This window comes from Lithobates pipiens, unplaced genomic scaffold, assembly GCF_037356315.1.
Source record: "Lithobates pipiens isolate NorthernLeopardFrog02 unplaced genomic scaffold, aLitPip1_a1.2 Scaffold_13, whole genome shotgun sequence".
In the NCBI taxonomy this organism is placed as follows: Eukaryota; Metazoa; Chordata; class Amphibia; order Anura; family Ranidae; genus Lithobates; species Lithobates pipiens.
This window is the reverse complement of record NW_027507718.1, coordinates 450,568,946-450,584,899: the sequence shown is the minus strand read 5'-3', so window position 1 is coordinate 450,584,899 and position 15,954 is coordinate 450,568,946. Positions and strand designations below refer to the sequence as shown.

The following is a 15,954-nucleotide window of genomic DNA, read 5'->3' as shown; positions in this document are numbered from 1 at the left end:
AAATATTAATTTTTCTGATAAGCCACCCATAATTCTTACTGTTCAGTGAATCATTGTGGGTCTGAGCTTGACCCATAGGATTTGTTTTGTCATTAAATAAAACGCACAATTGGTAAACTGTAATGTCCTAATGGTTATGTCTTATTACAGAATAGGTAAAGTTTATAAGCTGTATCCAGTATTTAACAAACAAAAACTTAAGGCTGATTAAACCTTTAGCTTACCTACAAATTAGATGAATCAGATTTATATTTCGTGTGATATATGCACCCTTCCCCTCACACTAGGTGTGGATGATGCCTTCAAGCAAGCCCTCTGTGTACAGTACAAACTATTTTTTTATGCAAGGGATCCTAATGAATGCTCATTACATTTTGTACCCTAACTATCATTAAGCCCCATACAAACTATCAGATTTTCTGCTGTTTGTTTTTTTTTTTTTTTTCCTTCAGGTTTACCAAAACCATATAATATGAGGTCAAACCTTAGGAGTTTTAATTTTGTATGCGATCAGGCAGGCCCTTGCACTACATGGTTTTGGTAAATCTGAAGACAAAAATCTGCAGAAAATCTGATAGTGTGTGAGGCTTTACAGTACAGTCCACCCAAAGGTTAAAGCTGTATTAAACCCCTTAAAAAAAAATGTAGTAATGTGGTGGCTGCATTCATTTTCTTTTTAGGCATTTTCCTTTTAGGCATTTTCCCCTTGGTTTTCACATGTTGATCTGGCTTGTAGCACACCTCTATTAGAGTGCCTCCGCTGTGGATGAACCAGACCAGGGAAAGAAAAATTATGGTTTATAGGGCTGTCAGAAGTCGGTGCAAATTTGTACTTCCATAACACCACACATAATAAATAAACATATATATATATATATAAATTTATAGCATCTACAAAAAAGGTGATAGATTTATGCCTTTTTTTTTTTTTTTTTTTCACTTTGGCACATTTTTGGGGGACCATTGACATTTTATACAGCAATTAGTACTATAAAAATGCACTGATTACTGTGCAAATGTCACTGGCAGGGCAAGGGTTAACACTAGAGGGTGATCAAGGGGTTAAATGTGTTCCCTGGGAGGTGTTTCTAACTGGGGGGGTGAGACTGACTGGAGGAGGAGAAAGATCGCTGTTGCTAATCACGAGGAACAGCAGCTATCTCTCTCCTCCCCTGTCAAAATGGGGACCTGTCTGTTTAAATTGACAAATCCCTGTTCTGGCTCTTTCCCGTGATCGCGAGTGGCTGGTGGACATCACGGGCATAAGGTCCCCCGCTGTGCAGCCGGCGCGCCTGCTATGGCTCTTAAAGGGGCCAGCTAACACCTACGTGTGGCAACGAGCCGACCTGCCGCAGTATGATGGCGGCTGGTTGGCAAGTGGTTAATGGCTGCAGAAAAAAACACCTGAAGCCAAAAACGGCAGCTGTATAAACATCCAGTGTGCAATGAGGCCTTAAGTATTGAAGACAAAGCATCATCAGGAAAGCCAACAAACTTATTTTTTTTTAAACAATCTACATGTTTCTGTCATGCCAGCTTTTTCTTTTAAAAGATTGTGACAAGTGGGTCTGGGATCTTGCAGTGAATCTGTATTTTGCCCACGCAGGGCAAAGCAAAAGGTTCAAACCAATGCCCATTTCTTCAGCAGCACATGCTCTACTTCATTTCTCTGTGTGCTACTCCATTACCTTGCAGGAGCTAGAAAAGGACCTCTGGGTAAGCTTAGAGTTTTGTTAGTTTGGAGCTTACACAGGTTTGATCTTACTTCCCCTGTATCTGGAAGTGCCAGGTATTTCTCCGTACTTCTTGCAGATGAGCCTGTTGTGTTGCCCTGCATGGAAACCGCCAAACTTTTAGTACTGGAGCTGCTGCAAGATTGCCACAAAAAATCAGTTTGGGTGGACCGACATTTAAAAAAATCAAAATTGATCGTCTTTACTGATTTCTATTTCAAGAGCCCTTTCCGATTTATTTATTTTTTATTTTTTTCCAAGCAGTTAGTAGTGTTATAATGTATGCGTTCATGCTGGAAGTCCTCCTCTGCATATCTGGGGGGGCGTTTTGCCATCCACAATGCCAGATTAGAGCTGATAATCTATTAGGATAAAGGATTCTATGAAACGTTGATTATTTTGTCCTTTGTTTACATGCAGCAAGGAGTTATGGGAGAAGACGAGGTAATCAATTTATCTATTTATTACTAAAGCTTAATTAACAATTGTTCTACCTGATCAATTTCATTTTGTCCCCTCCCTTTCCTTCAATCAAAATTCCCTAGACAAGACTTCTTTAAATCGTATGCTTGTATTAATATACAGATTGGTTACTAATGGAATGTTTTATCATTCTCATTATCAACGCTGATCCTTGCACATTTGATTATACTTTCTTGTTTCATGTCAAATGGCTTACCTGTGTGATTCTCCATTGTTATGTCGAATATGTATAGACATATTATAAATTCAGTCTAGATTATGATTGTATTTACATGTGCCATGATTCTAGCAGAGTGATGCGAGAGACTGCAGAATTGGGCTCTTGTATTATGCTGCTTCCTCTATTAAAATCACAAATAAATGTATTGCTTCCAACAGGGCGTAACTAAAATCCACAGTGACCTGGCACAGATTGTGTTCCTTTTATTTACATAGCATTAACCCTACTCACAGCTCCTATCCAAGTGCATGGAGCGAGCGCAGAAGAGTTTTATAGTCTAATGTTCTTGAAAGGAACCTGTCGGGTTATGTACAGTGGATATAGAAAGTCTACACACCCCTGTTAAAATGTCAGGTTTCTGTGATGTAACAAAAAATGAGACAGAGAATTAATTTCAGAAGTTTTTCCACCTTTTTAATGTGACCTATAAACTGTACAACTAAGTTGAACTACAAACTGAAATATTTTAGGTGGAGGAAAGAAAAATAAAATATGGTTGCATAAGTGTGCACCCCCTTAAACTAATACATTGTTGAAGCACCTTTTGATTTTATTACAGCACTCAGTCTTTTTGGGTATGAGTCTATCAGCATGGCACATCTCAACTTTGCAATATTTGCCCACTCTTCTTTGCAAAAGCACTCCAAATTTGTCAGATTGCGATGGCATCTTCTGTGCACAGCGCTCTTCAGATCACCCCACAGATTTTCAATCGGATTCAGGTCTTGGCTCTGGCTGGGCTATTCCAAAACTTTAATCCTTTTTCTGGTGAAGCCATTCCTTTGTTGATTTGGATGTATGCTTTGGGTCGTTATGCTGAAAGATGAAGTTCCTCTTCATGTTCAGCTTTCTAGCAGAGCCTGAAGGTTTTGTGCCAATGTTGACTGGTATTTGGAACTGTTCATAACGCCTTTTACTTTGACTAAGGCCCCTGTTCCAGCTGAAGAAAAACGGCCCCAAAGCATGCTGCTGCCAACACCACCATGCTTCACCATGTGTATGGTGTTATTTTGATGTGCAGTGTTGTTTTTGTGCCAAACATAGCTTTAGGAATTATGGCCAAAAAGTTCAACCTTGGCTTCATCAGACCATAACGTGTTTTTCCACATGCTTTTGGGAGACTTCAAATGTGTTTTTGCAAAATGTAGCTGGGTTTGGATGTTTTTCTTAAGAAAATGCTTCCATCTTGCCACTCTACCCCATAGCCCAGACATATGAAGAATAATGGAGATTGTTGTCACATGTACTTTGCAGATATTCCTGCAGCACCTTTTAATGTTGCTGTAGGCCTCTTGGCAGCCTCCCGGACCAGTTTTCTTGTCTCTTCACCAATTTTGGAGGGATGTCCAGTTCTTGGTAATGTCACTGTTGTGCCATATTTTCTCCACTTGATAATGACTGCCTTCACTGTGTTCCATGGTATATCGAATGCCTTGGAAATTCTTTTGTACCCTTCTGACGCCTTTAAACAATGAGATCCCCCAAACCCCACAACCTTAAACTTGTATCCCTAAATGCAAAAAGACTGAACATACCAGAGAAACGAGCACGCTTATGAACTAGCATGAGAGCTGACGTGGTCTTCCTACAGGAGACCCACTTTAGCTCCCAGGTGACACAGAAGCTCTCTTAAGGATTATTATCCAGATAGCTATCATGCAACGACTCCAATTTCCAAAACAAAAGATGTCTCGATTTTGCTATCCAAACACATCCCTCCCCAAGTAACGGATACATTAATAGATGAACAGGGCAGATATGCCTTCCTTAAAAGAGCATGGCACAATAGACCCATAACTTTGGCCAATATCTATAGCCCCAACACAGCACAAGTACCATTCTTTTGAGAGGTGACAAACCGGCTAGCCACTTTGCAATCAGGATTACTGCTCATTGGAGGAGACTTCAATGCCCGATTAGACCCACTCATGGACACATCAGCAGGTACCTCCCACCTCCATACAGAGCCCTTCGCCAAATAAAATTAGCCCTACAAAAACTTCTACTTCGCGACACCTGGCACACTCTCCACCCTAAGGAGGGAGATTTTACCTTTTTCTCCACCTCTCACAATAGATACTCAAGACTTGACTATTTCTGACTCAGACAGGTCTTACCCACCTGACTAAAGCGGCGATGGAGCCCATGACTTTATCGGAGCACCACCCCGTCTCTGTCATACGGACCCTCCCCGAAACACAGGAACACACAAGTCTGGAGACTAGACCCGCATTCTAACCGATTTAGCACACACAACAGAACTACGTAAGTGCCTTGTAGACTACTTTACGGAAAACACCCTGGACACATCCTACATCACTCAATGGGCTGCCCATAAATGCGTGATAAGAGGGAAACTCATCTCGATGGCAGCCAAAATCAAAAAGGAAAAAATATTGCGCCTCACGAAACTGACAAACTTAAAATCCTAGAAACCGCACATAAACATACTCTAGCTTCCCAAACCCTCCAAGAACTTCAGGAAATTCGCACTTCAGTACAGGATGAAATGGGTAGAAATATTAAGAGAAACTTTATGCTTTCCCATAAACAATCTTATGAATTCGGCAACAAAAGTGGTTGCCTCTTGGCCCCGGCTTTCAATCCAAGAAATTAAAAAGTACCGTTCACAGCCTACACCCCCCCACAGGAGAAAATTACACAAAGAACGAAGACCTAGCACAAGAATTCAAAAGATTCTGTACCACATTATATAACAGACGAGACAAATCCTCTCACTCATCCTCAACAGTCCAGAACGCAGAAAATGAAAATTTCTAGAAAAAATTTGCCCCAAGCTCCAAAATCAAGAACTCTAATGAACTCAAAGGTCCTATTACGCAGGCGAAGTGGGAAACGCACTCAAGCAAACGAAAACTGGCAAAAGCCCAGGACCCGACGGGTTACCCGCAGCATATTACAAGACCTTTACTGAAACCTTTCAAGACCCATTCAAAAAAGCATTTAACTCCTTGACCGACACCAACCCCTTCAAACATGAGATGCTAGGGGCCCACATTGTAGTGATACCTAAAGGTTACAAAGACCCAACACAAGCTGCAAATTAAAGGCCTATATCTCTACTTAATATAGACATCAAAATATTCTCTAAAATACTGGCCAACAGTCTTCTTCCACTCCTTTCCACAATTATTTTGAAAGACCAGGTTGGTTTTGTCCCTGGCCGTGAGGCTAAGCTAATCGTTGACTCCTCTGGAACGGGACTGCTTTTGAATTTTGATTTGATCAGTGCCTGCAGCCAATTGGTCACTGGTCAGTGAATTCTGACAGAATACAATAGCGCAGCGAGGTTTCCTCCATCCACCTAGCTTGTGTGACTGGAGAAATCTGTTCAGTTATTTTGAACAGCATTAGGTCTGATTGCATGAGCTTTTAGATGTCCTAGAACAAGTGTTCCCATTGGAAGATGTCCTAGAACAAGTGTTCCCATTGGAAGATGTCCTAGAACAAGTGTTCCCATTGCAAGATGTCCCCTTTTTGTTTTGGTAGTTTTTTTTGTTTGTGAATTAAAAAAACGGGGTTGATGACCCCAATGAATCAAACTTTGCACAGTGCTGTTACAGAACAGGCCAGTTATAATGGCTACATACAGTACATTATAAATCGTTCAGTGCAACCAAACAGATTATGTTGAATAAAAAATTGCAAACCAAAGGCCTTCCATTTGATTAGGCAACATTTGCAAGGGCGTTTAGCCACGCTGCAAATCCCAGCAGTAAGAATCTACTGATTCCTGCGTCTGGGATTGTCAGCTGTGTGCGCATATCTGTGGCCGCCACACCCGCACATTACAATGTAGGCTGTTGACGGCTGCAGCTATTCGTGAATGTTTGCATAGCCAGCGAATACCACTTTGTGTGCGTTCAGCTGTGATGACCACAGGTAATGACTGGCTGTGCGGACATTCATGAATAGCAGTAATTGCACTGTACAGGCTTGGTGGCTGATAATATTTAGCCATGCTGCCAATCCCAGTGGCAACAATCTACTGATTCCTGTGGGCTGATTTAACAGCCATGTAAAGTGGACTGGTTTGTTGGTGACCATTGCTCTCAGTACACACTGGTCAATCCCAGCCACAGTAATCAGTAGATTCATGCGGCTGGGATTCGCAGAATGACAGAATACTGTGCAAATGGGGCCATAATGAGCTTTCGATTAATTTAGACTGTTGCTTCTGATCGAACAAATGTCTGCTGTGTGTTGGTGAAGCATTTGGAATTCAGATTGACTTTTCCAGTGAATATATCATACTTTCGATTAATATTTTTAGCCCATCTAGTGTAGGACAGTACTGTTGTACAGTACGATATTTTAAGCAATCATAAATTGCTTGTACCTAAAACCAGCCATAGATGGAGCACGGGTTGCAAGAATGAAAATCACTAGATCCCCTTTTCAACAGTATTTTCCCCGCAGAGCTGTCCCTGCCGGGAGAACAGCCGCTAATAATAATTGCACGTAAAATCCGACAAGATGGTTGTACCCAAGTTGATCGAGCCCATACATGGTTCAAATCTCAGCTGGTCCCTGCTGATCCAGCCAAGATGCAAACGGTCCATGGTCAGCTTAAATTGATCACATCATTGCTATAATATATCTATATATCTATCTATATATCTATATAGCTCTCTAGCTCTCTAGCTCATTGTAGAACAAATTGATTATGAAAATGATTGTGGACTTTCCTTACTGTAGTTTTGTTTAGCTGTCCTTAGCAGCAGTTCATAGAAAGGCCTTATCCCTTTGCTGTACAACAGTTCAACGAACCGCAGAAACCACAATGTCTGATGTCTTGCTATTGTGGGATTGCTATTCCAGTCCCCACTTGCAGACTGTGTGCTTACAACACCTTCTGGGTTGTAAATTTAGCAGAACATGTTTTTCTGACATTAAGCATTTGCTAGGGAAGACATTCTTGTTTGGCAACCCCAGTGCAGCTGGTTAGTCGCTTACAGCCAGGGTGTACGTTGTGGGGTCAGGGATTTGTGAAATTCTAGCCCCACCTGCTTCAGCTAAAGCTGCCCAACAAATGGCTACATAAAATACTTGTCCTAGGTTCGGATGAGTGCAACGCTTCAGATTCTTCTCTTACTTTACATCAGCTTTGGCTGTTGGAATCCTTTGAAAGTGTTTTATTTTCAGTGGAAGAAAGTTGCATCTGGTTTTACTTATAAAATTTCCCAATTCAAGGAGTGTACTAAAATATGCCTTTATAGCAAGTTACTACGCAATGTTGAACGTTAACAGCCTTGCAGTGTACCGGCTTGTTAAGAAGAGGGCAGTTGATGGCACCATGTGTATTTTGGTAGCATTCTTCTGGTAGAACAATTTAAAGAGCTTTTTTATATTTAGAGATTTTAAAACCGTGACCAACCCTCAACAAAGCTAATGACCTCTCTATTCTCTAATCAAACTCTGCAGGAAACATTCTAATCTTATCACACGTTCTTAGGGAGAAGATTCTCTTGTATGGATCCCTCCCAAGGAATGAAATTGAAACTCAAGTTACATGAAATAGCACACTGCTCATATACCATAAACATGTATTGAGGTCAAAATGCAAAAGTGGTCAAATGAAAAAGTTAAGAAGGCACAGAGAAGAATTGATCAAAACTGGAGCAGCCAGAATCTAGAGCAGTTGTGCTTGGCAACTAATCAGTTTCCGTCTTTGAAAATTAAAATCTAAAATGACAAACTGAAGAAGCTGAATTCTCAGTCTACTCCAGTTTTGATAAACCCCCCCACATTGTATACATCTACATTTCTTAGCCAAAGAGACCCCTTTCTCAAGGTGATAGGGTGACTGATGCTCTACTATCACCCTGGCCCCATGGCCTTTTTTTCATGGGACCACGTTGGAATATTTACCTCAATACATTTTTTTTTAGATACATGGCTATTGTAATTTAGCTAAATGCTGTCACCATAAGCCAAGCCACGCCAGCATTGAACTTGTAGGTACAGTGCTTTCTGTATTGGATGCTTATTACTGGTTCAGTGGTACATAGAAGATATTGTGAGGTCTGACTTTTTTAGGCTCCATGCACACTGGGCTTTAAAAAAAAATGCCAGTTCCCTTGGTAGAAAAAAAAAACGCTTAGCCTTTTTGTACACAATTCAGGTGAGTTTAGCATTTTTTTCAAAAACGCAAACCAGAAGGGTTTTTTTTTTTGTTTTTTTTTTTTGTTTTGTTTTCGCCCCCCCCCCCCCTTTCTCTAAACACAGAGCTTAAAATATGCCTCTAATCATACTAATGTGCATGGACACATAGGATAACTTAGAGTTGCCTATACAGTCAAAAAACAAAACTCCTGTAGAAGCAGTGATTTTTAAGCCAATATGCATGGAACCTTTCTGACTTTCCAACCTGATTGCTTGTTTCATGTCATAGACCGATAGTAGAAGGCAACTAGTTTCCTTTTTTAAGTAAGCAACTAGTGACGGTTTCCCTATTTATCTCCCAAAAGCTTTGTTGGAAGGCAACATGTTTTCAATATCATATATTTGTTTCCAACAAGCTTTCAGATGAGGGCAAAATGGTCTCTGCATAAGGCACACCATGCATGGTTATGCTTGTTACACTGCCGTTTATCTCACGATTTAGTCCATTGGTAGTATGGTTTCTAATGAAGACATCCAGGATGGCTGGAGTACATCTTTTTTTTTTTTTTGCAGTGACTAAGCTGGTACCTAGGGTGGCGCGCTATGATGGCTCCCAAAGCTTGGATGTTGAAGGGGTTATGAAAAGGGATTTGCTCAAAGAAAATACTTTTTTGTTGTTGTTTACCAAAGCCTATTTCCTCCTTTTTATTCGAGCAGTTCAAAGTCCCATGCAAACATCTGATGGTGTTTAATATCTTGTTAAAATATCTTGGCATTTATTAGAATGCTGACTGCTTCAACCCCACACCATTGGGAAGCTGTGATTTATGGCCACCTTTGTAGTAAAAGCGTCCCTTTTGATTTAGTGTAATGGAGATTTCAGGTGAAATGTAATTGAAAGCTGTAAAACTGGGTTCTGCTGTTGCATTTTCTTAAGTGGTTCATTAACCTTTTCAAGGAGTGATGTGTAATGTATTGCTCACTATAGCATATGAGCGATAGAGCCCTCTGCTGTTTTCAGTCTCGTATCTATTTGTACTCTGGACAGACTGTTTTTAATTACCTTTTCAAGTACCTGAACTTTTGTCTTGATCAAATACTTTTCTCTAACTGTAGACTAAAGTCCTACTTAAAACTATTTATGGAAATTCTGAGAGAAGATATTGAAATCCTTCCCAAGTATTACATTTTTTGTAATATGACATTGCTTGGATACCCTAGGCGTGATTAGCCTGTGACTGTAATGCTCAGATCTTCATACTTTTTATTGTACTGTGCTTATTACAGGTACTTTTATAGTGCTGTCAATTTACACAGCGCTCTACATATATATTGAACATTCGCATCAGTATCTGTCCTAAAGGAGCTTACGATCTAACTCGCATTTATACGTACACATACTAGGGCCAATTTAGACAGGAGCCAATTAACCTACCAGCATGTCTTTGGAGTGTGGGAGGAAACCGGAATACCCAGACAAAACCCACACAGGCTCAGGGAGAACATGCACACTTCAGGCAGTAAGTGCCATGGTTGGGATTCAAACCAACGACCCTAGTGCTGCTGGGTTGAAGTGCTAACCACTTAGCCAGTTTTCTGCCAATACAGCTTTCTTTTTCACACAGGCTTATTGATCAGGTCCGCCTGTCAGTTTTTTAGGCGGACCTGATTGGATGCTCCATTCGGCCCTATGGAGTGGTGGATGACAGCGGTGACATGTCCGCTGACAACCGCTGCTATATGATCCAGTCTATGAAATCCAGACGGATGGAGACCCTATTTTCCATCTGTTTGGCGGATGGGATCAGATGAAAACTGACAGGCAATCAGTTTTCATCCGATCTCCCTATAGAGGACAGCAGGGCTCTGACAGGTCTCTCTCGGCACAGTCAGCGGAGACAGACCTGTCATGCAAAGCAGAGTCCGTCGGGCGGATCGCCTGTGTGAAAGGACCCCAATGGTGTAGCCTGTTTTTCATATTTCTGCCTGCTCACAGAAAGTGTTTTGGTAATGATATGATTTTTTTACATATTTATGAACAGTGGTACATTAAAGTACCACCAAAAAAACAAGATGTATCTTTATATTTATCCTTTGATTTTGTAAGCAGCAACAGTTATTCATGAAAACTCCTGTTCAGTTTGTCTTGTGTACCTGAAATGTTTTTTGGAATCCTGGGCTTTCTGTAAAGGGCGATGAACAGAAACACTGTGTTGCTGAATGTGTAGCAGCGTTGTTGACCCACCGATGCAAGTTTTGGCATTGCACTGGTTCATCACCACACTGGCTCCCACGCTCTAGATGTTCTAGATGTTCTAGATGATCTAGATGTTGGCTTAGAGATTTAGCTGATATTGCCTCCAATACAGCTATATCTGCATTCCCCACCAACCGGTCAGAGAGTAAAACAGTGTAAGTTATTGGTGGTTACATGCGCACGTTTTACAAAATATCAACATGAAGGTTTTTTTGTAAAAGCTATTGCTCATTTGAACGAGCATATACGTGCCATATAATCTACCGTAAGGGGTTTCCTTGCTTTTTTGAGGTTTCACCTTGTGCGGCAACCCCAATTCATTGTGATCAGCTCATATATATTTGTTTTTAACTGTCTAGAAAATCAGTCAAATGTTTGTTAAAAAAAACACTATGATGACATTAAGCATTCTGATCTTTCATAGAAGATCTACTTTGGATCGACTTAATCAACCTGCAAACTGGATGATGGCATCCTAATCACTTTTCCTTGTTTTTTTGCCAGGTCGCTCCTCCCTGTTCCCAATTGATGACAGCTTGCTTGATGATGGCCATAATGACCAAGTGGGTGTTCTGAATTCTCCAAACTGCTATTCTGGACATCAGAATGGGGAGAGAATTGAGCGTTTCTCAAGGAAAGTATTTGTCGGTGGCCTTCCACCTGATATAGATGAGGGTAAGTCAGCTGGCTGAATATGGTGTTCATTATACTAGTACAGTAGGGGTCATTTGGATGTGACCTATTACAATATTTTAATTAACAATTATTAAAGTGCAAGTCCGCTAAAAAAATATTGTGCTTCTCCTGAGCAATTTTACCTCTTGCGATCTTGGCTCGTGAGTATTGCTGTAGCTTTGATGCAGGATTTTAAAGGCCCATTTCACAGTGGAGATTTTGTAGCAGCTACATAATTGTTCTACTTCCCATTCTTGTTGCTAGGGAAATATAAATTGCAGTCAGCGCAGAGTCTGCGTTGCTGAAATTCTAAGTGGCATTGTCAGTTGCCCTTGTTCTGCAATGCATTTGCAGATGGCCATGGCACAAGGTGCTGAGAATTGTAGTCTGATATAGCAACAGAGCAACCACTCTTTTTATCCAACTACAAAAAATAAAGAGGTGTTTCTGCTACAAAATGGCTAGTGTAACGTGGCCCTAAGAAAACTAGAAATTTATGTTTGGGTAGTACGATGGGAGTGCTCCCACATTCCACATACCTTTTTGTAAACCGCAAAACTCCATCCAGATATTCCATTAGGCTGGCCATACTTTTATACAATTCTCTTGTACAATTTCCCTTTAGATTTAGCAAAACCAAATCACAAGGTCAAACCAAACCCCTTTCATGTTGTATGCGATCAGGCAGGCCCTTGCACTACATAGTTGAAGGTAAATCCAAAGGAAATTGTATAATGTATGGCTGGCCTTACTGTACTAACTGGTGTCAGGCCAATGAAATTCTTTGTATAAAATACAAAACCATTCTTTTGTGGTTATATTGTGATGCCAAAATTCATAGAGGACACTGCAGGCAAATTCCTAATTTGCAGATCTGTCCCAAAATCCCTTGACTTTGTGTTTAAACAGAATGGTATTACCATGCTGGATTTTCCATGGCAGTCAACGGAATCCAGGTGTAACTTTATATTGCCCACCATGAACTCTTCCCCTATCGTATGTATGTTGGAGTATAATGTACCATTTTAAACTGTCCATTTAGGAAAAGTTACAGGCGGTTATTGGCATGTTAGAGTGATTTCTGAAGATTGCATAGATTTTTTTAGTTTTTAATAAGGATGTAGTGGCCTGTTTGCTGTTTGAAAGATCCCTGCATCTTTGTCACCACCTGCAGTTTCTACAATGGAAGCCTTGTTAAATTCAACAATAGGTTAGAGTCTGAAATAACAAAGGCTTTTTTTTTTTTTTTCCCATCTGCGTTTGTTCAGACGAGATCACTGCCAGTTTCCGTCGCTTTGGCCCCCTGGTGGTAGACTGGCCACACAAGGCAGAAAGCAAATCTTACTTTCCACCAAAAGGTAAGTTAGATGAATGACAATCATTTGTCTTCTCTGCAGATGCTGTAGGGACTTTGCTGAATGCTCTACGTCATGCTCTACAAAAATATGCTTTTATCTGAATTTCTAAATCTAATTTTAACCTGGAGCTAATAAAAATATGTAGTCATGGGGAACTTCCAAAGAACTGGTTAAACCATTCTTTATTTCATCTTGTAAAGGCGTCTCCTATTATAATAGAATTAAAGAGGCTTAGTTATAGCATTGCAAATTTTTTTTTTTTATTATTTCTTTTTCAATGCAAGTCCATAGCACTGTCGAGGGTTGTTTCACACCAGATGCACTGGGCAACCTTGCCTGGGACAAGGCAAAAAGCCTTGTTCTATATGAGGCTAGTTCACCACTGCAGGCAATAGAACAAAATAAAAATGTCACCAGTAACCTTTCAATAAAGTTCTTTGAAAAAAAGTATACAGTGTGCCAGGTTCAACACATTGCCATTGTTTCTTCCCAGCATTGTCCATTTTCAGCGTGGCTTGCTGGCATGAATGAGCTCAAAATGTTTACTGCTGCAAACAATCCAATTGTGTATCGCCGACAGTCTTGTCTTATAAATTCTGCAACTTATCATTGGGTGTTTAAAATGAACACTGCTTCACTGAACCCACCCTCCTCACCCCAGTGTGAGACATTAGTACATACGTCTAGAGAGTGCAATTGCTAAAACCTTTTTAGGGTCAAAGACCAGGTCGTTTCTGATCTGTAACTGAAATGCACACTTTGCTTATTATTTTCCTTGCAAAATATAAAAAATAGCAGCTTCCTTGGTTCTATAATTATAGTAAAGCTCCTTTTTTTTTTTTTTTTTTTTATTTTATTATATAGATTTGTTTATTTTAAACAAAGTATCCAACCAGGTTTGTCTGCAAAGTTGATCCTAGGTGCAAACCCCACCACAGCTAGAATTTCATCCTGGAAAGTAATCCTGTGTTTTGCATCCAGGAAATGGCCATTGGTGTGGCTGTGTGACAGTATTTGAATAATCCGTGCAAACCTGCAGTCGGCTGGCTTACTGCTTATTTTGAGCTCTCAAGTTAAAAATAACCAATCCATGTTGCCTTTTCAAGCTGCTGCATACTGGACAGCTGCAGTCTGTAGAACTATGACCAGTGAAGACATTCGGCTCAGCTTTAGGGACTCAAAACATTGAAGAAATATTTTTAGTAGAACTAATATTTATTGTAATAGTTTTGTAGTCAAGTACAAAGGTGACCTAAACTCAGTTTTAGATTATTGAGCCAAAATGCATTATTGGGGCTTCTTTATAAAATCAGTGTTGCTTATAGTCACCAATCAGTTCTGCGTGTTTTCTAACTTGCCCTTGAAACCTATCAGAATCCTTATGATTAACTCCTGCATCTTCTCTAGATCCAGATTCTTGGTATAAAACACATTGGTAATCGATAAGCAAAAACCAATTTAACGTGGCCTGGGAAAAAAAATTAAAATAAATTGACAGGGTGCGTGTAACAGTGCAAAGTTCTGAAATCACTCTAATTATTATCACTGTGGCACAGCTTGGTGTCCTGCCAAAGCATCTGCACTTTTCATGGTGGACTATAAGCATGCCTGCATCCCATAGTGCAGTACAAAGTTCCTACACAATGGGATTGATTTACCAAAGACAAATCAACTCTGCATTACAAGTGCACTTGGAAGTGCAGTCGCTGTAGATCTGAAGGGAAGCTCTGCTGATTTTATCAACCAATCGGGTGCAAGCTAAATTGCTGTTTGTTTTCCTTGCATGTCCCCCTCATCTACAGCAACTACACTTGAAAGTGCACTTGTAATGCAAAGTGAATTTGCCTTTTCTAAATTACCCCAACATGTTGGTAGACCTAGGTTTTGCCTTTGAGAAGAGATTGCGGTGAGTTTTCAGGGAGGCTGTGGGTTGCACTGGTAAAACTAAAGGTTTAGGTACTTTTCAGAAGTAGTTTTTTAGTTCTCACATGTTCACTTAAATTCACCAGAAAAGTCCTTAAATTAGAGAGCCCAATTTCTACTATTGTACCCTTGAGATATTTTTATTTTATTTTTTTTATTTTTTATTGTTTTGAAAGAAGTACAACACTCAAAAAAAAAAAAAAAAAAAAAAAAAAAGGCACATACATTGCACAGTCATGTAAATGGAAGATAAACCAGATAAGGCAAGGAATTAACAAGATCTGTCATAGGGTAAGAGTAGGGTTTCATACCAAGATGACCCCACAGTAAGCATATGGCAAACATCTATAAAACTATTTGACCCGTATTACTGGGAGCAATACCTGAGATAGAGAAGAATGACCACTAAATACCGGAGTAAAATGAGTAGCTATCTCCGGCCTCTCTCAAGTCTGCTTCTCACCAGTGCCAAGCCACATGGGGGGGGCACAAAGAAAAGAGGGGGGAAAAAAAGGGGAGGGAGTAGGAAAAGAAAGGGGAAGCATAGAGCAAAAGATAAAGAATGGGGAGGGGGTGGAATCACCACCAACTGCCCTCTCCAACCATTGTTGAGTGTACATAGGGATACTTGAGTGTTTTTTTATGAGTCTGTGTTTATTGGCTATTAAAGACAGGTCAAGCTTTGTTGTTGAGACTGACATTAAAGTGTTTGTTACCCTAAAAAAAAAAAAAAAAAAAAAAGGGGAAATTGATTCTGTTCAATTAAAGCATGAATAACAGCACAGTGCTTGTGCTGTGCCATTTGGCCCTTTGTAACACCTAAAATACCTGTCTGATCCTGCCTGGTTCTGCCCTCAACCCTGTTAGCTGACCAGTTTGTCATGGTTGCTGAGCCCTGACACCGTGGTCAGTTTACATGCCTCTTGCATTCGTAGCTCTCCTGTCCTCTCCCCCCTCCCTTTCTGCCTGTCAGCTCTGTGTCAGTGTCCGCCCCCTCCCCTCTTGCTGCTGAAGTTGCATTTAAAGTTTCACACTAGCCTCTGTTTAATAATGCTTTGTGTCCCAGCGTCTGCGCCTTATAAAAATAAGCCGTTCTATGCCTGATTTCAGAGCGGCATTTGCATGACCGGCTGCCTGCTCTCTCCTCCTGAAGGACGTCTGTGGGGGGTTTCTCTGCAG

At 40.5% G+C, this 15,954-nt stretch overlaps 1 protein-coding gene across 8 annotated transcripts in view; it reads left to right on the top strand.

Moving 5' to 3' along the window:
* Positions 1–15,954, top strand: part of CPEB2 (cytoplasmic polyadenylation element binding protein 2) — a 130,863-nt gene that overhangs the window by 100,662 nt on the left and 14,247 nt on the right. For 4 of the 8 annotated variants that reach the window (XM_077477762.1, XM_077477763.1, XM_077477769.1 and 1 more), the window contains 3 exons: positions 2,154–2,177; positions 11,324–11,494; positions 12,763–12,852. In XM_077477762.1, the coding sequence (XP_077333888.1) occupies positions 2,154–2,177; positions 11,324–11,494; positions 12,763–12,852 (285 nt within the window). The remainder of the gene's footprint in view (positions 1–2,153; positions 2,178–11,323; positions 11,495–12,762; positions 12,853–15,954) is intronic. The other 4 variants (XM_077477765.1, XM_077477764.1, XM_077477771.1 and 1 more) reach the window with 1 other exon arrangement.